The following is a 24,340-nucleotide window of genomic DNA, read 5'->3' on the forward strand; positions in this document are numbered from 1 at the left end:
GCTGCTGCACCTCTGCAACTATTGGAGGTGGTCACGATGGTGGTCCCATGGACTGTTGGTGTGGTCAGGGGGCAATGATTGTCGCGCTTCCGGCCTGGGGATTCTGATGCAGGGGGCAATTTCTCAATCACTGAGGTCAAAGAGGTGGTGGGGGGGCGGCTCTTCGTGGCAGATGTGATGTACTGGAGCACTCCGCTCCAACTAAGTAACGTGTACGCCTCGCCCATGTGGAGCGAGCGGCTGGCCATCCTCCAGCAGCTCCCACCGCTGCTGGCGACGTCCCAGCCGGTCGTTCTGCCAGTGACTTCAACTGCATCATCAATGCGGCTGGACGATCCAACAGTGCCGACAACAGACTGGATGACACCTCCAGACTCCTGATGGAAACGGTTAAAGATGCCAAGTTGCGTGACACTTTCAACACCTCTGCAGGCGGAGCACAGCTGCAACACACCTGGTCGATATAGGACGGCTCAGCCTGGTCCCGGATCGACTTCCTCTTCGTGTTGGAGCCAATCATGGTTAGATCCACTGACGTCACGCCAGTGTTCTTCTCTGACCACCGTCTCCTTTGGGCCTCCTGTCACCTACAGGAGGACCGGAAGGCAGGCAAGGGACATGGAAGTTGAACGTCAAGCTGCTAACCCCAGGGAGCATTGAGGAACTAAAGAGGGATTACGCAGGTTAGAGAACCATGAAACCCCTCTTTGACTCCCCTGTGCACTGGTGGGAGGCAACAAAGGAGAACATCAAGAAGTTCTTCATCCACAGAGGGGTCCAGAAAGCAAGACAGAGTCAGAGGGAACTGTGCTAACTCCAGACAGACCTGCAGCAACTTCTCCTTCTGCAGTCAAGGGGGGTGGATGGGAGGGAGGAACTCCGAGAGGCAAAGAGCCGGCAAGCCCAGCTCCACACCTCCGAATTCTCCAAGATTATCTTCTGATCCAGGGTCCGCTCCATGGAGCAGGATGAGACGTGCTCACGCTTCTTCTTCCAAAAGGTGCACAGGGGGCGCTCTGTGATCCACAGCCTTAAGGAAGAGGACGGCTCAGTAACATCCTCGCAGATGGACATATTGAGGATTTGCAGATCCTTCTATGCCAGTCTGTACAACAAAAAGGCCACAGACACCACAGCCTCCCAAAACTTCCTGTCCTCTATCACGGAGGTCTTAGAAGACAGCAAGCGGGAGAGTCTAGACCAGCCACTGACCCTGGAGGAGATGACTGGCTCCGTCCATTCCCTTGGCTTGAATAAAACTCCTGGAAGCGACACCTTACCAGTGAAGTTGTACTCGGCTCTGTGGGACTGGATGGGCCCGGACCTGCTGGAAGTGTACAACGCTATGCTTCTGTCTGGCAGCATGTCACATGAGTAAGGGCACCATTTGCCTCATCTACAAGCAGAAAGGGGAGATGGCGGACATCAGAAATTGGAGACCCATCTCACTGTTGAATGTGGACTATAAGATCCTGTCCAAGGCCATCGCCAACAGGGTCAAGTCTGCTCTGGGATAGGTGATCCACCCAGACCAAACCTGTGCTGTACCTGGCAGGAAGACCTTTGACAGCCTCATGCTGCTCAGGGACACGATCGCCTACATGCAGGACAGAGGGGTGGACACCTGCCTGGTCAGCTTGGAGCAGGAGAAGGCCTTCGACAGGATATCACATACGTACATGTTGGACGTGCTCTCCAAAATGGGCTTTGGGGAGGGAATCAGGAATTGGATCCAACTGCTCTACACGGACATCAGTAGCTCAGTCCAAATCAATAGGTGGGAAACAGACAGCTTCCCCATTAAGTCTGGAGTCAGGCAGGCAGGGCTGCCCTCTCTCCCCTGTCTTGTTTGTGTGCTGCATAGAACCCTTTGCCGAATCCATCAGGAAGGATGAGAGCATCAGAGGGGTGACGTTGACAGGCACTGGGGGCACCCAGGTGAAAACCTCCATGTACATGGAAGACGTCGCTGTCTTCTGCTCAGACCCAAGGTCAGTTCGCAGATTGACCAGCATCTGCGACCAGTTTGAGTTGGCATCAGGGGCCAGAGTTAACTGGGTGAAGAGTGAGGCCATGCTCTTTAGCAAATGGCCTGACCAATCCAACGTCCCCTTCGCCGTCAGGCCTGACTACCTGAAAGTGCTGGGGATCTGGTTCGGCGGGGCTGGGGCGTGCAACAAAAATTGGTGGGAGCAGATTGGGATGGTGAAGTGGAAAGTAGGACTGTGGGAACAGTGGTTCCTCTCAATAACTGAGAAGAACTTGGTCATCAGGTGTGAGGTGCTCTCAGGGCTGCTATACTTGGCGCAGGTATGGCCTGTTCCTCGCTCCTCTGGCTTGGGAATCAGCCATGCCATCTTCCGGTTCAACTGGGGATCCAAGATGGAGCGGGTCCAACAGGTCACCACGCACAAGTCCCTGGACGATGGGGGCAAAAGTGTCCCCAATGTCGCCCTCATCCTGATGACCACCTTCATCTGTGGCTGCATCAGGCTGTGCATGGAACCAGAGTATGTGGGCACCAAGTGTCACTACGTGCTGAGGTACTACCTGTCCCCGGTGTTGCAAAGGATGGGCCTAGCTCTGTTGCCACGCAACGTCCCAGTCAGCTGGACGTTGCCGCACTACCTGTCCTTTGTGAAAAAGTTCTTCCAGACCAACACCTTTGACCACAAGTCCATCAGGCAGTGGTCAGCATGGAACATCCTGCAAATACTGCAGGAGAAGGACTCAATGGATACTGTGGGGTAGTTCCCTGAGCAGACTGTCGAGACCATCTGGCAGAATGCCTCATCGCCAGAGCTCACCAACAAGCACCAAGACCTTGCTTGGCTGGCGGTGAGAGGGGCCCTCCCAGTCAGATCCTTCCTGCATAGTCAAAACATCAGTTGCAACGCGCGCTGCCCCTGGAAGGACTGCACTGGGGATGAGACGGTTGCCTCTTTGCAGGCTGTGGGTTTGCGAGGAGAGTGTGGCGAAAGATGCAAGCATCCTTGTCACGTTTCATCCCCAGCAGCTGTGTAACAGAGGATTGTCTGATCTACGGGCTGTTCCCAGGGACACACACAGAGACGGACATCAACTGCTGCTGGAAGGTCCTCAACTCTGTGAAAGACGCCCTTTGGTCTGCCTGAAACTTGTTGGTCTCCCAGCACTGCGAGATGTCCATAGGGGAATGCTGCCAACTGCACGTTCCAGGCTGCAGGAGTACGTGCTGAGGAATGCACTGAAGCTGGGTGCACCCAACGCAAGGGCTCAGTGGGGAAGGACTACAGCTTAGGGTTCTTCTGCCACAGGAGAAGCAGGGGCAGGGTCAGGGTCAGGTGAGGAAGCCCCTTAACTATCGTTAATATGGGATTGGGGTATCACCCCAGGGAGCCACACCAGTGGCATTGGTGCTGTGGTTCTTTATAAAAAGGTAACACTAATGATTGATCCATACACGAATGTATGTAAAGGTTTGCATTGTTTTATTGTTGTACTGCATATAGTTTTTTATGATGAATAAAGTTTATTTTAGAACATAGAACATTACAGCACAGTACAGGCCCTTTGGCTCACAATGTTGTGCCGACATTTTATCCTGCTCTAAGATCTATCTAACCCGTCCCTCCCACATAGCCCCCTATTTTTCTATCATTCATGTGTCTATCAAGAGTCTCTTAAATGTTCCTAATGTATCTGCCCCCACAACCTCTGCCAGCAGTGCATTCAACGCACCCACCACCCTGTGTAAAAAAACTTACCCCTGACATCCCCCTTATACCTTCCTCCAATCACCTTAAAACCATGTCCCCTTGTGTTAGCCATTGTCGCCCTGGGAAAAAGTCTCTGACTGTCCACTCGATCTATGCCTCTTATCATCTTGTACACCTCTATCAAGTCACCTCTCATTCTCCTTCTCTCCAAAGAGAAAAGCCCTAGCTCTTTCAACCTATCCTCATAAGACATGCTCTCCAATCCAGGCGGCATCTTGGTAAATCTCCTCTGCACCCTCTCTAAAGCTTCCATGTCCTTCCTATAATGAGGCGACCAGGACTGAACATAATACTCCACAATACTCCAAGTGTGTGAACACAATACTCCAAGCTTTTGTCGAGCACCATGAAAAATCTCTTTGAAAGTCTTCCAACTGTTCCTCAACTGTCCCACCATATAGCCTGTGTTCCCAGTCCCAGCCAACTCCTCCCGCATCCTGTTGTAGTCTCCCTTGTTTAGGCATAATACACTGGGGGAGGGCAGGAGGGGGGGAGGGGGACAGAGGAGAGGGGGAAGAGGGGGAGGTGGAGGAGACAGCACAGCATTCCGGAAGCAATCCAGGACAGCACCTCGGACGGCCGATGCACGGAAAGCCACGGTCCAGACATGGGGAGAGAGGGATCAGCGCACAATTTGAGTGCCAAACGACCCCTATGTCACATATCCCCAAACCTTCAGCCCAACAACCCCCCCCCCCCCGGGACACCAGGTTCAATCCCCACACATCTGGCCCGCGCATCCCAACAACGTGCCCGGTGAGCGGGTGAGTTGGCTGCAGGCAGTTACAACGAGTGGGGGGTGTGGGGAGAAGTTTGGGGGGGGCGGGAGGGGGGATCTGTTGGGAGGTTGCAGGGAAGTAAATCAGGATTTGAGGCAAAAGGTGGTGGATGGTGGGTTGGGGTGGGGGGGGGGGGGGGGGATGGGACAGGGGAGAAGGGAGGGGATGGTGGAGAAAGGAAAATAAGGCTTCCTTACACCTGAATTCAAATCCTTTTGTAATATATCATTTGATCTCCAAACTACCGACTGCACCTGTAAGTCCCACACCACCAGCTTCAAGAACAGCTACTTCCCTTCAGCCATTCAGTTTTTGAACCAACTGGCACGAACATAACCCCTACAGTTTAGCAACACTATGACCACTTTGATCACTTTGCATTAAAATGGACTTTGTTTTTTTTGTTCTAATGTGTTCTTGTAAAAATTGTGTATAATTTTGGGTTAATTTATGTTTTTCTTGAGAATGCTGCTTATGTGATGCTATGTGCTTATGATGCTGCTGCAAGTAAGTTTGTCATTGCACCTGTGCAGACATGTAGTTGTGCATGATAATAAATTCAACTTTAAACACCTGTGTGTTGGCCTTCAATGACTTGTGTACATGGACACCTATTTCCCTTTGAACATTAACACTATTCAGTCTCTTACCATTTGAAAAATACTCTGCTTTTCTGCTGTAATGTGTACCAAAGTGGACAATCTCATATTTTTCCCCACTTTATATTCCATCTGCCATGTTCTTGTCTATTCACTCAATTTGTCTGTAGCTCCCTGAATCCTCTTTACATTTGTACTCAAATTCCACAAAGTTTCGTGACTAACAACTTGAAGATATGATACCTCATCCCCTCATACAAATTGTTGAGATAGATTGTGAATAACTGGGATCCAAGCACTGATTCCTGCAGAACACCATGAGAAACAGCTAGACTCCTGAAGACCAATCCACTTATCTTCACACTTTGATTTCTGTCAAATAACCAATTCTCAATGTACATCAGCATGCTGCCCCCACTTCCACAAGTTCTAACCTTGTTGATGAACCTCCTGCATGGGACCTTACCAAAAGTCTCTAAAAATTCAAATACACCACAACCACCTATTCCCTCTTATTATATTCCACTGGCCAGTCCAGAGAAAAGCACTCTTGCATTACTATGGACTTGGCACCGACTGTGTCTTTTCTTTTGCACTGTCTTGTTTTTGCAGTCCTTTTTTCCCCCTCTCTCTTCACCATCTTGTATAATTTATGTATAATTTTTATTCTATATATTGTCTGTACCCACGTGCCTGTGATGCTGCTGCAAGTTTTTCATTGTACTTGACCTCATCGTACTTGTACACATAATAAACTCAGTGACCTAACATGAGATTAGTCAAACATGACTTTCATAAATTTCCATTGACTCTGCTCAATCTTATTATTGCTTTCAAGATATTCTGTTATTATATTCCTTCTTATAGATTCCAGTATCTTCCCTATCACTGACATGATGCTAGCAGTTCATGTTTTCTTTCCCTCTCCTTTCTTAAATTGCAGGGTTACATTTGCTATCTTACAGTTCACAGGGACAATTTCAGAATCTACAGAACCACGGAAGATGAGAACCATGAGTATCCACCATCTCAAAAGCCACCTCTTTCAACACTCCAGCATGTAAATCCTCACATCATGGAGTCATAGTGTCACACAATACAGAAACAGGCCTTTCAGCCTACTATGTCAATGCTGATCATCAAGTACCCATTTACACAAATCCCATTTACCAGACTAGATCCATAGTCTTCTATTCCTTGGCAATTCAAGTGCTCATCTAGATAATTATTAAATGTTGTGAGAGTACCAACACCAGTGCATTCCAAATTCCAACCACCCTCTGGATGAAAAAGAATCCTCCTCAGATATTCTCTAAATGTCTTCCCTCTTATCCTAAACCTATGTCCTTTTTTTCAACTCCTCTGTTATAGAAACATAGAAAATCTACGGCACAATACAGGGCCTTCAGCCCACAAAGCTGTGCCAAACATGTCCCTACCTTAGAAATTACTAGGCTTACCCATAGCTCTCTATTTTTCTAAGCTCCATGTACCTATCCAAAAGTCTCTTAAAAGACCCTATCATATCCACCTCCACCACCGTTGTCGGCAGCCCATTCTACACACACCACTCTGAGTGAAAAACTTACCCCTGACATCTCCTCTACATCTAGGTCAATTTGTATGAGGGGATGAGGAAGGGAAAGTTGGGAGAACACACACCAGTCTTCATTGAGGGGTCTGCGGTGGAAAGGGTAAGTAGTTTCAAGTTCCTGGGCGTCAACATCTCAGAGAATCTATCTTGGGCCCATGTAGTATGAAAGTCCAGGGGTCAGATGACAGTGATAACACTACTGACCCCCATGGTCAGATGATAGCATTGCCTATCAGGTCGGAAGCTACACCACTGTCAATCAAGGGTCTGGCTCCACCCCACCCATTAAAGAGCACACCTGAAGATTGGCTCGCAACCCACCTTTGTTCTTGACCCTGAATCATTGGGTTGTTTCACCTGAGCGGGCTCCACCCTGCTACAGCCCTATAAAAAATGGTACACGTGGGCTCTCTTTCTCTTTTCTGATTGCTGCTGGGGTCGAGACCACAGGTGAGAGGGTGCACTTCCACAGGGGTTCAGGAGTGTCCCGAGTAGATTCCCAGTAGCGTAGAGCCATTATTTGTCCCGATTCAGGGGGTCCAGACAATGTATTTGTACTAGTTCGTTGTGTGTGTGTGTGTGTGTGTGTGTGTGTGTGTGTGAGAGAGCGAGAGAGAGAGAGAGAGAGAGAGAGCACTTCACCCCTGTTGTGACTCCCCCCACATTTTGCAATCACCCTAGTGTGAATGTGTGAGGGTGCATTTGTTCCTTCACATTCTGTTCCCGCGTCCGTCTTTGTAAATAAAATCCTCCTTTTAAAGTACAAAGACTGTGTGTCCAGATACCTTTATCTTTAAGATACCAAAAGAACCTTTCTCATAACAGCCCAACACATTGATGCAATCACAAAGAAGGCACACGAGCAGCTGTACTTCATCAGGAGTTTGAGGAGATTTGGTATGTCACCAAAGACTCTTGCAAATTTCTACAGTGGAGAGCATTCTGATGGTTGCATCACTGCCTGGTGTGGAGGCTCCAACGTGCAGGATCACAAGAGGCTGCAGAGGGTTGTAGACTCAGCCAGCTCCATCACGGACACAACCCTCCCCACCATCGAGGACATCTTCAAGAGCGGTACCTCAAGAAGGTGGCATCCATCATTAAGGACCCTCACCACCTGAAGCATGTCCTCTTCATGTTACTACCACTGGGGAGGAGGTACAGGAGCCTGAACAACCACACTCAACATTTCAGGAACAGCTTCTTCCCCTCCACCATCAGATTTCTGAACAGTCCATGAACACTACCTTGTTATTCCTCTTTTGCACTATATATTTATTTTTGTAACTTTTAATAATTTTTGCATCCTTATGTCTTGCACAGTACTGCTGCCACAAAACAACAAATTTCACGATGTATGTCAGTGATAATAAACCTGATTCTGATAAACTCCATTTGCCGTTCCTTGGCCCAGTTACTCAGCTGATCAAGATCCTCCTGTAATTTTTGATATCCTTCTTCATTGTCCACTATACCACCTATTTTAGTGTCATCTGTAAAATTACTAACTATTCCTTGTGCATCCTCATCCAAATTGTTGATATAGATAACAAACAACAAAGGGCCCAGCAACGACCCCTGAGGCGCACCACTAGTCACAGGCCTCCAGTCCAAGAAATAACCTTCTACCATCACCATCTGCTTTCTAGCATCAAGCCAATTGTGTATCCAATTAGCCAGCTCTCCCTGGATTCCATGTGATCTAATATTCCAGAGCAGCCTACCATGTAAAACCTTATCAAAGGCTTTACTGAAGTCCATGTAATCCACGTCTGCTGCCCTGCCCTCATCGCTTTCTTGGCCACATCATCAAAAAAGCTCAATCAAGTTTGCAAGACGTGATCTCCCACACACAAAGCCATGCTGACTTCCTGTAATCAACCTTTGTCTTTGTACATGTACGTATACCTTATCCCTCAGAATCCTCTCCAGTAACTTGCCTACCACAGATGTTAGACTTGCTGGTCTATACTTCCCAGGTTTTTCTTTGCCTCCCTTAAGTAAACGCACAACATTTGCTACCCTCCAGTCTACCGGCACTTCACCCGTGGCTGACGGTGATGCAAATATCTCAGCCCAGGTTCCTGCAATTTCTTCTTCAGCCTCCCACAGTGTTCTTGGATACACCTGGTGAGACCCTAGAGATTTGTCTACCTTCATACCTTCTAAGACATCCAGCACCACCTCCACTGTAATCCAGACTATTCCCAAGACCTCACCATTTACCTTTCCTAGTCCTGATGTTTTCATGTCTTTCTCCACGGTAAACACAGAGGAGAAATATTTATTAAGGACCTTGCCCATCACCTGCGGCTCCACACAATGGTGTCCCCTTTGGTCTCTAAGAGGTCCTGTTCTCTCTCTAGTTGCTCTTTTTCCCTTAATATACTTAAAATCTCTTTGGGTTCTCCTTTAATCTTGTCTGCTAAAGCTATCTCATGCCCCCGTTATTGCCCTCCTGATTTCCTTCTTGAGTATGCTCCTGCATCCCCTATACTCTGGGGATTTGCCTGATCCCAGCTTGTACCTGACCCACACCGCACCCTTTTTCCTGCCCAGGGCCTCAATATCTCTCATTATCCAGGGCTCCCTACTCCTACCAGCCTTGTCCTTCACTCTAACAGGAACATGCAGAACTTGAGCTCTCACTGTCTCACCTTTAAAAGCCTCCCACTTGCCTGTGGTCCCTTTGCCCTCAAATAACCTACTCCAATCCTGTCTCATACTGTCAAAATTTGCCTTCCCCCAATTTAGAACTTGAACCTGTGGATGTGTTCTGTCCCTTTCCATAACTAGTTTAAAACTAATAGAACTATGGTCACTGGTCCCAAAGTGCTCCCCTACTCCCACCTCAGTCACCTGCCCTGCCCTATTACCCAAGAATAGGCTGAGTTTTGCCCCCTCCCTGGTAGGGCCCTCTATATATTGCCCAAGGAAACTTTCCTGATTGCACTTAATAAATTCCACCCTATCTAAGCCCTTGATGGTATGGCAGTCCCAGTCTATGTTAGGAAAGTTAAAATCCCCTATTATGACAACCCTATTATTCTTGCAACTCTCCACAAGCTCCCTGCATATTTGTTCTTCTAGTTTCCATTGATTATTAGGAGGCCTATAGTACAGCCCCAACAAGGTGATCATCCCCTTCTTATTCTCAGCTCCACCTATATAGCCTCACTGGATGATCCTTCAGTAATTTCACCTCTTACTGTTGTGGCATTCCCCTTAATTAAAAATGCAACACCACTCTTCTCTTTCCTCCTCCTCTATCCCACTTAAAGCACCTGTACTCTGGAACAATAAGCTGCTAGTTCTGTCCTTCCCTTAGCCATGTTTCTGTAATGGGTGTAATATCCCATTCCCATGTAGCTGTGTACAGTTCTGCTAGTCATACTCTAGGAAGGACACGATTGCATTGTAGTGGGCGCAGAGGAGATGTGGCCTGGGATAGGGCATTTTAGTTAAGGGGTGACTTGATAGAGGTATATGAGGTGCATGGAAAGGTTGGATAGTAAAATCTTTTCCCCATAACTAGAATTGTTGGGGGTGGGAACCAAACTGAAGAGACTGGGGAAGAGGCGGTTAGCTCTCAAATAGAGAAAGCTCGTAGACAGTGCGAGAGGGAGGTTAGGCAGGTGATAGAGAAGGGATGCGCTAAGACTGATGGTTTGAGATGTGTCTATTTTAATACAAGGAGTATTGTGAACAAAACGGATGAGCTTAGAGCGTGGATCAGTACTTGGAGCTATGATGTGGTGGCCATTACGGAGACTTGGATGGCTCAGGGACTGGAATGGTTACTTCAAGTGCCGGGTTTTAGATGTTTCAGAAAGAACAGGGAGGGAGGCAAAAGAGGTGGGGGCGTGGCACTGTTGATCAGAGATGGTGTCACAGCTGCAGAAGAGGTGGGTGTCATGGAGGGATTGTCTACGGAGTCTCTGTGGGTGGAGGTTAGGAACAGGAAGGGGTCAGTAACTTTACTGGGTATTTTTTATAGGCCGCCCAATAGTAACAGGGATATTGAGGAGCAGATAGGGAAACAGATCCTGGAAAGGTGTGATAATAACAGAGTTGTCGTGATGGGAGATTTTAATTTTCCAGATATAGATTAGCATCTCCCTAGAGCAAGGGGTCTGGATGGGGTGGAGTTTGTGTTCAGGAAGGTTTCATGACACAATATGTGGATAAGCCTACAAGGGGAGAGACTGTACTTGATCTGGTATTGGGAAACGAACCTGGTCAGGTGTTAGATCTCTCAGTGGGAGAGCATTTTGGAGATAGAATTATGATCACTATCTCCTTTACAAAAGCATTGGAAGGAGACAGGAACAGACAAGTTAGAAAAGCATTTAATTGGAGTAAAGGGAATTACGAGGCTCTCAGGCAGGAAATTGGAAGCTTAAATTGGGAACAGATGTTCTCAGGGAGAAGTATGGAAGAAATGTGGCAAATGTTCAGGCGATATTTGTGTGGAGTTCTGTGTAGGTACATTCCAATGAGACAGGGAAGTCATGGTAGTGCACAGGAACCGTGGTGTACAAAGGCTATAATAAATCTAGTCAAGAAGAAAAGCTTACAAAAGGTTCAGGGAGATCTGGAAGATTATAAGGCTAACAGGAAGGAGTTTAAGAAGGACATTAGGAGAGCCAGAAGGGGCTATGAGAAGCCCTTGGTGGGCAAGATTAAGGAAAACCCCAAGGCATTCTACAGGTATGTGAAGAGCAAGAGGATGAGATGTGAGAAAATAGGACCCGTGAAGTGCAACAGTGGGAAAGTGTGTGTGGATCCGGAGGAAATGGCAAAATGGCAGAGGTACTTAATGAATACTTTACTTCAGTATTCACTATGGAAAAGGATCTTGGTGATTGTAGTGATGACTTGCAGCAGGCTGAAAAGCTTGAGCATGTAGATATTAAGAAAGAGGATATGCTGGAGCTTTTGGAAAGCATCAAGTTGGATAAGTCGCCGGGACCAGATGACATGTACCCCAGACTTCTGTGGGAGGCAAGGGAGGAGATTACTGAGCCTCTGGTGATGATCTTTGCATCATCAATGGGGACGGGAGAGGTTCTGGAGGATTGGAGGGTTGCAGATGTTGTTCCTTTGTTCAAGAAAGGGAGTAGAGATAGTCCAGGAAATAGTAGACCAGTGAGTCTTACTTCAGTGGTTGGTAAGTTGATGGAGAAGATCCAGAGAGGCAGGATTCATGAACATTTGGAGAGGTATAATATGATTAGGAATAGTCAGCATGGCTTTGTCCAAGGGCAGGTCCTGCCTTACAAGCCTGAATGAATTTTTTTAGGATGTGACTGAACACATTAACAAAGGAAGAGCAGTAGGTGTAGTGTAAATGGATTTCAGCAAGGCATTTGATAAGGTACCCCATGCAAGGCTTATTGAGAAAGTAAGGAGGCATGGGATCCAAGGGGACATTGCTTTGTGGATCCAGGACTGGCTTGCCCACAGAAGCAAAGAGTGGTTGTTGACGGGTCATATTCTGCATGGAGGTCAGTGACCAGTGGTATGCTTCAGGGATCTGTTCTGGGACCCTTACTCTTCGTGATTTTTTATAAATGACCTGGCTGAGGAAGTGGAGGCATGGTTAATAAGTTTATGATGACACGAAGGTTGGAGGTGTTGTGGATAGTGTGGAGGGCTGTCAGAGGTTACAGCGAGACATAGGATGCAAAACTGGGCTGAGAAGTGGCAGATGGAGTTCAACCCAGATAAGTGTGAAGTGGTTCATTTTGGTAGATCAAATATGATGACAGAATATAGTATTAATGTAGGACTCTTGGCAGTGTGGAGGATCAGAGGGATCTTGGGGTCCGAGTCCATAGGACGCTCAAAGCAGCTGCACAGGTTGACTGTGTTAAGAAGGTATATGGTGTATTGTCCTTCATCAATCATGGAATTGAGTTTAGGAGCTGAGAGACAATATTGCAGCTATATCCTGTATTGTGCTATGACTCTTTTATAAATACTAACCATTTCCTGCCAAGGTCATACCTTTCAAAGTATTCTTCCAATCTACCACACCCAACTCTCCTTTCATACTTTCATAGTAACATTTGTTCAGATTTAAGACTAGTTATGCTATTTCACTTTCAAACTTGAATTTAAATTCTACCATCTGGTCATCCTTCCCCAAAAGCTTCTCAACAACAAGATTATCAATCAACCCTTTTCATTCCACGAAATACAATTAAAAGTAGCCTTTTCCTGGTTAGTTCCTCAATATATTAATCCAGAAAATCATCCCCAATGCATTTCATGAATTCTTTTTTCTCCTTATAAACAGCAAACTTGATTTGTCTAGTCTATTTGTAGATTAAACTATCCCATGATAACTGTATTACGACCATCACACACACACCACTAATTTCCTGACTTATACCATAGTCAAAATTATAACTATTATTTGGTAGCCTACAAATAACTTCTGCTCTTTGCTTTCAGCTCTTTGCTACTTCTTACCTCAACCCTAATTAATTATTATTTCTACATCATGATCTGTCAAGCCAAGTTCATTTTTTATCATTTTACTAATCTCTTCACTTATTAATAGTGCTCCACTACCCCTTTTTCCTGGTCCTTCTTAAATGTCAAATATTGCAGAATATTTTGTTGAATGTAGAAGGTACGATTAGGAAGTTTGCAGATGACACAAAAATCGGTGGTGATGTTGATAGTGAGTAGGATAGTCTTAAGTTACAGGAAGGTATTGATTAGTTAGCAAAATGGGCAGAGCAATGGCAAGTGAAATTTAATCATTGTAGGTACAAGGTGATGCACTTTGGAAGAACTAATAAGATAAGACAATGAATGGTATGGCCCAAGGGAGTATTGAGAAATAGAGGAACCCTGTGTACTAGTACCTGAGTCCCTGATCATGACAGCACAGATAGATAAAGTAGTGAAAAAGCATACAGCTTACTTGCTTTTTTTTAAAACCAGGGCATGGAATATAAGATACTTTTAAATGTTGTGCCAATACCCACTTGCACCACCCACTCAGGCAGTAAGTTGTACCTTCCTCTTTTCCCCATAACAAAGGTGTCAAAAGCTAGAGGATATAAGTTGAAGATAAGGGGGGGGGGGGGGGGGGGGGGGGGGGGGGGGGAATTTAGAGGGTATCTGAAGAGGAATTTTTTCCATGCAGAGAGTGGTTGAAATCTGGAATGCATTGCCTGTGTGGGTGATACATGCAGGTACTTGGACAATAGTTTAAAAACATCTAGATAAGCATTTGAATCGCAAAGACAGAGAAGGCTACTGATTAAGTGCTGGTAAATGGGAATACTTAGATGGGAAATTGATAGTTTACACAGACCTGGCAAGCTGCATGATACTATGACTATATCAGACCCTTATGCACTCATTATCTGAGTGCTTTGCCTCTCTATGGGCCAGTTTCAGCCACAACTGTCTTGCCCATGTCCAACTCATTGCTGTAAATTGACATAGTACTGCAACACTTACATCCACCAACACCCTGGCTACTAAAGCAGGAAAGCATGGCTGCACCATCTTTTGGCGTCCTTGATGTTACAACGCTCTGTAAAGTGGAATGAGGAAAATCAGACCTGCTCATTCACCAGGACCCTATCAATAATTGCCAGGTAATTTCCAACCTGAAGAAGCTAGGAATATTAGTCACATGCAAGCACCTTGACAAAGATTTTATGTAGATTCGTGACTTTGATCTCCTTCGATGGTTATGATCATCTGTACACTGCATCGCCAAAAGTCATGGGAGATATTGATGGCAGATGTAAGAATGGAGATCAAGTATTTCTCCAATTTGTGATTAAGACAATCACAGATAATGGAAAACATAACAACCCAATGTGCAATCTATAAACAAGGAGCAAGTATCGTAGTGATGCACTCTGCCACGCCAGATGGAATTATCTGACTTCAACGTTTAAATGTAAAATTATAATTGTAGAAAATGCTGAAAATACTTAGCAGACCTGGCAGCATTTGTGGAGAGAGAGCAACTGAGCTAACATTTCCACTTAAAAACAGAATCAGAACTTTGTTTCTCTCCCCACAGATGCTACCTTACCTGCTGAGTACTTCCGACATTTCTCTTTATATATCTTTAGTCATTTCTCAGTTGCTGGCAGAAGAGTTTGAATTGCCCTACTTGCAGAAAATCAATAGTAAGATCTTTCACATTGATCAATGTTTCTACTTTTTTTCCCATGGACTTTCCACTTCAAGAAGTGATTTGCACTATCAGAGGTGTGTGGATCAATGGAAACAAAATACAAGGTTTACATTACAGTCATGAGGCACTGCTAAAATTAATCTTATGAAACATATAGTTAGGCTATCAAATGAATCCATCAGCCTAGTTCTTGAGATGCTTTTCAAAAAACAAAATGACAGAATCGTACAGCATAGATGGAGACCATTTTTCTATGCACCTCTTTGAAGGAGTTCAATAATTAAACATGCACCCCCAGACTTTTCCAATTGTTCTCTCTCTTTTCTGGTATCTATCCAAGTGTCTTTTAAAAGTTATGGCCTCCATTATCATTTCTGGAATTCAAAATTCAATTCAAAACTTTTGACCCCACAATCTATCTTATGACCTTGCACTTTATTGTCTACCTGCAGTGCACTTCCCTGTAGCTGTGACTCTGTATTCTGTTATTGTTTTTACCCTGTACTACCTCAATGCACTGTGTAATAAATTGATCTGTACAAACCGTATGCAAGGCAAGTTTTTCACTGTACCTTGGTACAAGTGACAATAATAAACCAATGACTGATTAAAAACTCTTTCCACACTTTTCCCAAGACTTTCCTACATCATTGTAAGAACTTAATGCTATTTTCAATAGTAAAAGATGCAAAAGATTGTCTACTTACAGCAGGGGAAATTCATTGTCAATATATTGTCAATTCCAATGCAACCTCTTCGTTCTGTGGAAACCACTACTTCGAAAATGACCTGTTAAGGAGAATCAAAGAACCCTTTAAAGTCAATAATAAAATTTATTTTTGGTGACAGTCAAATAGGTAAGAATAGAAATTAGCAAATGGAAAGCTGATGAATTCTGTAGCTATCTTAAATCAGCAAGTTAGTGGCAATCATTTACTGCTAATAATTAATACCAACAATTAGTCTAAATAAATTATTTATTAATCTTTATCCCTGCAATTATCAGAAGTGTCTTTAGGAGAGTGACACTGGATTTGTTTCAGCAATCTTTGCTTGAAAATTGGAGAGCAACTTGGGGAACTACTTTCTTGACCAATATTCCTACCTTTAATAGATTAACATAATACATTTTTATTTCTCTGAAATCTCATTCTGCAGTATACTGACCATCAGAAGCAACGAAGATCCACTCCCACTCAATTCAAAAAGTGGTGAGTTTCAAGACTACGTATAAAAATATTGAATTTCTATAGCTACCTTCATGGCCTCAAGATATTCCACTGTACTTTTTGAAGTGCAATTACTATTGTAATGTGCAGAACCTGTTAGTCAATTTGTGTACAGCATGATTCTGCAAACAGCAATACAAAGATGACCAGATGTTTGTTCAAGTGATTTTGCAAGTGACCCTTTAAATCATGCTATGCAACAAAATGCAGCACCTGAAAACATGCTTTTGTTGTGATTGAACAATGATTCATGTGGTTGAAAAATTACCCAAATTCTCCTAGCGCAGTTCTAAATGAATGTTGTACCAGATCCAACATCAGTCCATGTTCATCCTGTATGTCAAAATGCATAACATGCATCAGGTTCCATGATGACTAGAAATACCTGGCTGAATTCAGTGCTCTTCTCAATAAAAAGGTATGTTTTTATATTTCAACCAAATAAGATCAACTTTCCATTATGCAGCACTAAAAAAAGTGTACAGAACAATTTGTAGGCAATGTGTTTTTACACTGAAAGCAAATAGTTTGAAAATTAAGAAAATATTAAGTTAACAGGTAGCTATCTTTCTACAACAATATTTCATTTTGGTCCTGAAGAGTTTCTTTTAATGTACCATAACTAAATAAAATTCCCTTCCAATCCACCTAAGCACCTTCAGCTCAACAAACTCTGAATTCATCCAGTTTTGGTTCTTAGGCAAGAGAAACAAAGAACAGTAGATCCATTTCTCCATGGATGCTGCCTGGCCTGTTGAGTTCCTCCAGCATCATCGTGTTTTTCATCTGTTCTTATGCATTTCCAGTTCCCTTTACTTCACCTTGGCAGCTACATCTTAAACTGAAGAGGTTCTAAATTCTACAACTATGGGGCGGAGTTTTAGTATAAAGGGTCACCGATTTAAGATAAAGACAAAGAAGATTTTTTTCCCCACTCAGAGAGTTATGAATTTTAGGAATTTTCTACCCCATAAAGGATGAGTTATTTAAATTATTTGAGGTTGAGACAGATAAATTTTTGGATTATTGGGGAGCCTAAAGTTAGGAGGGTGGGAAAGTAGGATTGAGTTTATAATCAGATTATCCAAAAGTTTTATCAATGTCTGATCTCTGCAATCTATTGCACATCACTCATTTTGACATGCAGGAAAGACATGGAATGAAATTGGGTTTTGTACAACATTCATTTAGAACTGTGCCAGTAGAAATATGGGTCATTTTTCAAATACACAAATCATTGTTTAATCACAAAAGAAGCATGTTTTCAGAGGGCACCATTTTGCTGCATTACACTCTGTCTTCTTCCTAGGGTTGGGGAATCAAGAACTAGAGGGCATAGGTTTAAGGTGAGAGGGGAGAGATTTAATAGAAACTAGAGGGGCAATTTCTTTACACAGAGGGTGGTATTATGTGGAATGAGCTGCCAGAGCAAGTGGTTGAAGCAGGTACAACAACTTTTAAAAGATAGTTGGACAGGTACATGGATAGGAAAGGTTTAGAAGGTTATAGGCCAAATGCTGGCAAATGGGACAGCCTGGATGGGCATCTTGGTTGGCATGGACCAGTTGGGCCAAAGCCATAGAGTTATACAGAACAGAAACAGGCCCTTCAGCCCAACTTGCCCATGCCAACCAAAATGCCTATCTGAGCTAGTCCTGTTTGCCCATGTTTGGCCTATAAATCATTTCATCATTGAATTTCTAGGCACTTAATTTTAAGTAGGTACAAAAATAGAAAGCCCTAAGATTGAGAATACACATCTTTTTGAAGGTGAGAGTGCAAAGCTATTATAAAGGGCAAATAGAAGCCTTGCCTTTATTAATGAAGAAGTAGAGTAAAAAAAAAACAAGAAGGTTATGTGAAACCTTTCTGAAACACACTGGAGTATCATGGTCAAATGTGGACACCACAGTTCAGGAGGAATGTCACGGCTTTAGAGAAGGTGCTGAGAAGATTCATGGTTATGATTCTATACAAAAAACACTTGAGTTATTGCCCTTTTATCTACTTCATTTCACTCACTTCTTCAATCTCATGTCATCCAACTTGCCCTAAATTTTCTCCAGGGCAGAATGAACCTAGATTGTGCCTGAAACATCGCTGCTTTAAAGGTCATCCAATGTTCAATTACCTGGAAGTCTTTGATTCCAATTTATTTGGACTAAGTCTGTTTTGCAAGCCACTTTGACTGGCTTCCTTCAAAGAGTCTGCTCAGAGATAAGATAAGGCATCTTTATTAATCACACGTACATCGAAACACATCTTTTGAGTAGAGTGTTCCGGGGGCAGCCTGCAAGTGTCGCCATGCTTCTGGCACCAACATAGCATGCCCACAACTTCCTAACCCGTACATCTTTGGAATGTGGGAGGAAACTGGAGCACCTTAGACTGTTCTTTGTCCTTCTTCATAGCTAACCCAAACCTTACCCCACTGCAATCAATGTTCTTTAAATGTCCTTCAGTGACATTTATTCCACTTAACCAACTTAATTTCCCAGAACCAGAACATCATCTTGCTCATCTGATACCAGTTGGTAATTTTGTTTTTCCAAATTCAGATTATTAACTAAATTTAAATTACACAGTTCCCCTGGTGTGGGATCTGAACTCAGGCTTTTGGATTGTTAGTCCCAGGCCTTTGGATTACTAGTTCAGTAACTGCACCCCACTGTTCCCACTTACTTTTTAAAAATTAAATCATTGGAATACTTGTACTCTCATTCTTTATATTGAATTACAAAACTAAGAGCTGAAGTAGACCACTTGGCCCCTCAAACCTGCACTGTGACTTAAGATCATGGCTGATCTGATTGTGACCTCAACTCTCTTTCCCATTCATCCCTGGTAAACCTTCAGCCCCCCGACTTATCAAGTATGCATCTACCTTTGCTTTAAGTTCTGTTTCCATCAGCTTTGAGGACGAGAGTTCCAAAGACTCAACCCTCAGAGAAAAAAAAATTAATCAACTCCATTAAATGGGTGACCCCTTACTTTTAAACAGTGATGCACAATCCTAGGTTCCACCTTAAGAGGAAGTATTCTCTCCACATCCACCTTGTGAAGCCCCTCAGGGTCTGAGATGTTTCAATCAGACTGCTTCTCTCTCTAATCTTTGTGGAGCCTGCCAAATTTTCCTCATGAGACAACCTATCCATTGCAGGTAACATTCCAGTAAACCTGTTCTAAAGTGTTTCCAACACATCTTTAGTTAAATAAGGAGGCCAACATTACACAATACCCCAGTTATGGTCACAGCATTACCCTGATATAACCGAAACATAACCCGTTTATCTTTGCATTCAATTCCCCTTGAAATATTGCTAGTATTCTGTTTGCTTTCCTAATTACTTGCAGAACCTAAACACTAACCTTTTGTGAAGAATACCCAGGTGCTTCTGCATCTCAGATCTTTGTCATTTCTCACTATTTAGATAATATGCTTTTATATGTTTTCTAACAAAATGGGCACTTTCATATTTTTCCATTTCGTACTCTATTTGACAGACCTTCACCCACTACCTTGACCATCCATATCACTGTGTACCATCCTTGTGTTCTCGTGTTCTTTCCTATCTTTACATCATCAGTAAATTCAGCAACCGTACCTTCAGTGCCTTCATTGAAGTCAATCACATAAATTGTAAAATGCTGAGGTCCCAGCAGCAATCTCCATGGCATTTCATAGGTTACATCGTGCCAACTAGAAAAATGCCTACTCTCTGTTTATCCATACCTCAAAATTTCTAAAGCCTTGCACTTCATAGATACAAGATTTTTCTTTCATAAATTATGGTGATTTCCTTTCACAGATTTCTGCTCTGTGCAATAAAGATAGAAAATATTGGAAACATTAGCAGGTCAGGCAGCCTCTGCAGAAAGAGAAATAGAGCTAACATTTCAAGTTGACGTCCTTTTATAAGAAAATGGGAAAGGTTTTTAAAAAAGATAGCTTAAGTTGCAGAGAAGGTGGCAGGAGGGATGATTAGAACAAAGGGAATATCTGTGATAGGGTGAGGCCAGAGTTGCTGTGGAGAATGAATCATCCAGTCAAATAGATTAATGGGGCAGTCAGAGGGTGATTATGCTTCTGTGTTAACAAGGCTGTGGGACACATCCAGCAGATCAGGCTGCACTAACAGAGAGAAAAAAAAACTAGCCAATATGAATAGATGACTTACAGCAGATATGGTCCGTTCTGAAACAGACAGAGAAATCTAGGTACCTAAAGTGGGAGAATTCAATACTGAATTCAGAAGGCTACAATGTGCCCAGATGGAATACGAGGTGCTGATTCCTCAAGTTTGCATTGGACTAGATTATTATAATGTGCATTTTGTTTCTCCAGTGCAAACATACTGTGAACGCTGAATGCAGTACACAAAACTGGAAGAAATGCAAGTGAAATGTTGCTTCACCTGAGAAGACTGCTTATGTCCTGGATGGTAGTAGGGGAAGTGGTGCAGGTGTTACATTCGCCTGCAGTTACATGTCCCATTAATCCATTATTTTCTCAGGAGGCCAAAGAAATTTGGCATGTCCCCACTGACCTATATCAATTTTTATCAATGCACCACAGAAAGCATCCTATCTGGATGCATCACGGCTTGGTATGACAGCTGCTCTGCTCATGACTGCAAGAAACTAAAGAGAGTTGTGGACACAGCTCAGCATATCACGGAAACCAGCTTCCCCTCCACCAACTCTGTCTATACTTCGTGCTGCCTCAATAAAGCAGACAGCATAATCAAAGATCCCACCCACCCCGACATTCTCTCTTCTCCCCTCTCCCATCGGCAGAAGATACAAAAGCCTGAAAGCACATATCACCAGGCTCAAGGACAGATTCTACCCCACTGTTATAAACTATTGAATGGTTCCCTAGCAAGGTAAGATGGACTCTTGACATCACCATCTACCTCGTTATGACCTTGCACCTTATTTTCTACCTACACTGCACTTTCTCTGCAGCTGTTACACTTTATTCAGCATTCTGTTATTGTTTTACCTTGTACTATCTCAAATGCACTGTGTAATGAATTGATCTGTATAAATATCATTAAACTGGAAAGAGTGCAGGGAATATTTACCAGGATGCTGATAGGACTCGAAGGCCTGAGTTACAGGGAGAGGTTGGGCAGGCTAGGACTTTATTCCTTGGAACATAGGAGGAGTGAGAGGGAGCAGAGTGACTGGGCTTTGGCTCAATGGGCTTAGGCGTAAAGGGGCGAAGTGGGTGAGTAGCTGGTAAGTAAAGGCAAGACTTACCTTTATTGTTATAACTTTTAAGTAGAATACAGCTAAGTTGGGAAAGAATAGTTTCAGATGGAAGACATGGTGATGTGCTGCAGCTGCATGATATGAGAACTAGTGGACCCTGCTGTGGTGCACAGTGACCACTTCTGCAGTAAGTGCTAGAGGCTGGAGGAACTTCTTTTCACAATTGATGAGCTGGAGTCGCAGCTTCAAACACTGCAGAGCATTGGGGGGGAGAGAGTTATGTAGATACTGTGCATCGGGAGACAGTCACCCCCCTTAGAGCAGGTACTTCTAGGGTTCAGTAAGCGGATAGCAGGGTGACTGTCAGGAGAGAGAAAAGGAAAAAGAAAACGAACAGGCAGATAGCGATGAGGACTCCAGAGGCTGTTCCCCGTAACAGGTTTTCCGCGTTGGAAGCTGTTGAGGGGGATGACCTGCAGGGATCAAGCAGCAGTAGCCAGGTCTCTGGCATTGGGACTGGTCCTGCTGCTCAGAAGGGAAGGGAGGAGAAGAGGAGGGCAGTAGTGATAGGGGACTCGATAGACAGGGAAACAGATAGGAGGTTCTGTGGAAGTGAGCATGAATCCTGGATAGTATGTTGCCTCCCAGGTGCCAGGGTCCGGGATGTCTCCGATCAGATCCACAGGATTCTTGAGTGGGAGGGAGAATAGCCAGAAGTCGTGGTACATGTTGGTACCAACGACATAGGTAGGAAGAGGGATGAGGTCCTGAAAAGTGAGTTTAGGGAGCTAGGCAGAAGGCTGAAGAACAGGACCTCAAGGGTAGCAATCTCAGGATTGCTGCCAGTGCCACGTGATAGTGCAGGCAAGAATAGGAGATGGCAGATGAATGCATGGCTGAGGAGTTAGTGCAGGAGGGAAGGTTTTAGATTTGTGGATCATTGGGATCTCTTCTGGGGAAGGTGGGACCTGTACAGAGAGGACGGATTACACCTGAACCCGAGGGGGGCCAATATCCTTGCAGGCAGGTTTGCTAGGGTTCTTCAGGTTTGTGAGGGGGATGGGAACCAGAGGGGTACATCAGAGGAAGAAGTGGATGGGGAAAAGACAGATCTAACAAGTAGAGAAGCTTTGAGGAAGGAGAAGCAGAGTACAGGGTATAAAAGTAGAAAGGTGGATGGGCTAAAGTGCAATTACTTAAATGCAAGAAGTATCAAGAATAAGAGTGATGAACTAAGAGCTTGGATAAGCACATGGTACTATGATATAGTGGCTCTTGCAGAGACTTGGATGTCACCAGGGCAGGAATGGATATTGAATATTCCTGGATTCCTGGATAGGGAGGGGGGCAGAAGAGGAGGAGGGGTGGCTCTACTGGTCAGGGATACTATTACAGCTGCAGAAAGGGTGGATAATGTAGAAGGATCCTCTCTAGAGTCAGTATGGGTGGAAGTTAGGAAGAAGAAAGGAGCAGTTACTTACTTGGAGTACTCTATAGACCCCCCGGTAGCAGTAGGGATACTGAGGAGCAGATTGGGAGGCAGATTTTGGAAAGGTGCAAGAATAACAGGGTTGTTATCATGGGAGACTTCAACTTCCCAAATATTGATTGGCACCTGCTTAGTACCAAAGGTGTAGATGGGGCGGAGTTTATTCAGTGTGTACAGGACGGATTCCTGTCACAGTATGTTGACAGGCTGGCTAGAGGGAACGCCATATTAGATCTAGTATTAAGTAATGAACTGGGTCAGATCTCTCGGTGGGTGAGCATTTGTGGGACAGTGACCACCGCTTCCTAACCTTTAGCATTGTCATGGACAAGGATAGGAGCAAAGAAGACGGGAAGATATTTAATTGGGGAAGGGCAAATTATGAGGCTATAAGGCTAGAACTTGAGAGTGTAAACTGGGATGACATTTTTGAAGGGAAATGTACTATGGAGATGTGGTCGTTGTTCAGGGATCTCTTGCAGGATGTTAGGGATAAATTTGTACCAGTGAGGCAGAGAAAGAACGGCAGGGTGAAGGAACCATGGGTGACAAGACAGGTGGAACAATTAGTTAGGAAGAAGGCAGCATACATAAGATGTAGGCAGCAAGGATCAGAAAGGGCTCGTGAGGAATATAGGGCAGCAAGGAAGGAACTTAAGAAGGGGCTGAGGAGAGCAAGAAGGGGACATGAAAAGGCCTTGGCGAGTAGGGTTAAGGAAAATCCCAAGGCTTTTTTCATGTACGTGAAGAACAGAAGGATGACGAGAGTAAAGGTAGGACCGATTAGAGACAAATGTGGGAGGATGTGCCTGGAAGCTGTGGAGGTGGGAGAGGTTCTCAATGAATACTTCTCTTCAGTATTCACCAAGGAGAGGGACCTTGATGATGCAGAGGACAGTGCTGGTAAGGTTAATGTTCTAGAGCATTTAGATATCAAGAGAGAGAATGTGTTGGAGTTGTTAGAAAATATTAGGACAGATAAGTCCCTGGGGATTGACCGGATATTCCCCAGGCTGCTCCGTGAGGTGAGGGAGGAGATTGCTGAACCGTTGGCTAGGATCTTTGAGTCCTCATTGTCCACGGGAATAGTACCGGAGGATTGGAGGGTGGCAAATGTTGTCCCCTTATTCAAAAAAGATAGTAGGGATAGTCCAGGGGATTATAGACCAGTGAGCCTTACGTCTGTGGTGGCAAGCTGTTGGAAAGGATTCTAGAGATAGGATCTATGAGCATTTAGAGAATCATGGACTGATGAGGGACAGCCAGCATGGCTTTGTGAAGGGCAGATCATGTCTCACAAGCCTGTTAGGATTCTTTGAGGAGGTGACCAGACAGATTGATGAGGGTAGTGCAGTAGATGTGGTCTACATGGATTTTAGTAAGGCGTTTGACAAGGTTTCACATGGTAGGCTTCTTCAGAAGGTCAGAGGGCATGGGATCCAGGGACGCTTCAGCGAGTTGATTCAAAATTGGCTTGCCTGTAGAAAGCAGAGGATTGT

General features: G+C 44.4%; 1 protein-coding gene across 1 annotated transcript in view; it reads right to left on the reverse strand.

Annotated features, from left to right (window-relative positions):
- Window positions 1-24,340, reverse strand: part of LOC127581886 (receptor-type tyrosine-protein phosphatase U-like) — a 128,779-nt gene that overhangs the window by 72,641 nt on the left and 31,798 nt on the right. The window contains exon 4 of the mRNA XM_052036714.1: window positions 15,614-15,695. Within this exon, the coding sequence (XP_051892674.1) occupies window positions 15,614-15,695 (82 nt within the window). The remainder of the gene's footprint in view (window positions 1-15,613; window positions 15,696-24,340) is intronic.

The sequence above is a fragment of the Pristis pectinata genome, chromosome 22 (assembly GCF_009764475.1).
Source record: "Pristis pectinata isolate sPriPec2 chromosome 22, sPriPec2.1.pri, whole genome shotgun sequence".
Classification (NCBI taxonomy): Eukaryota; Metazoa; Chordata; class Chondrichthyes; order Rhinopristiformes; family Pristidae; genus Pristis; species Pristis pectinata.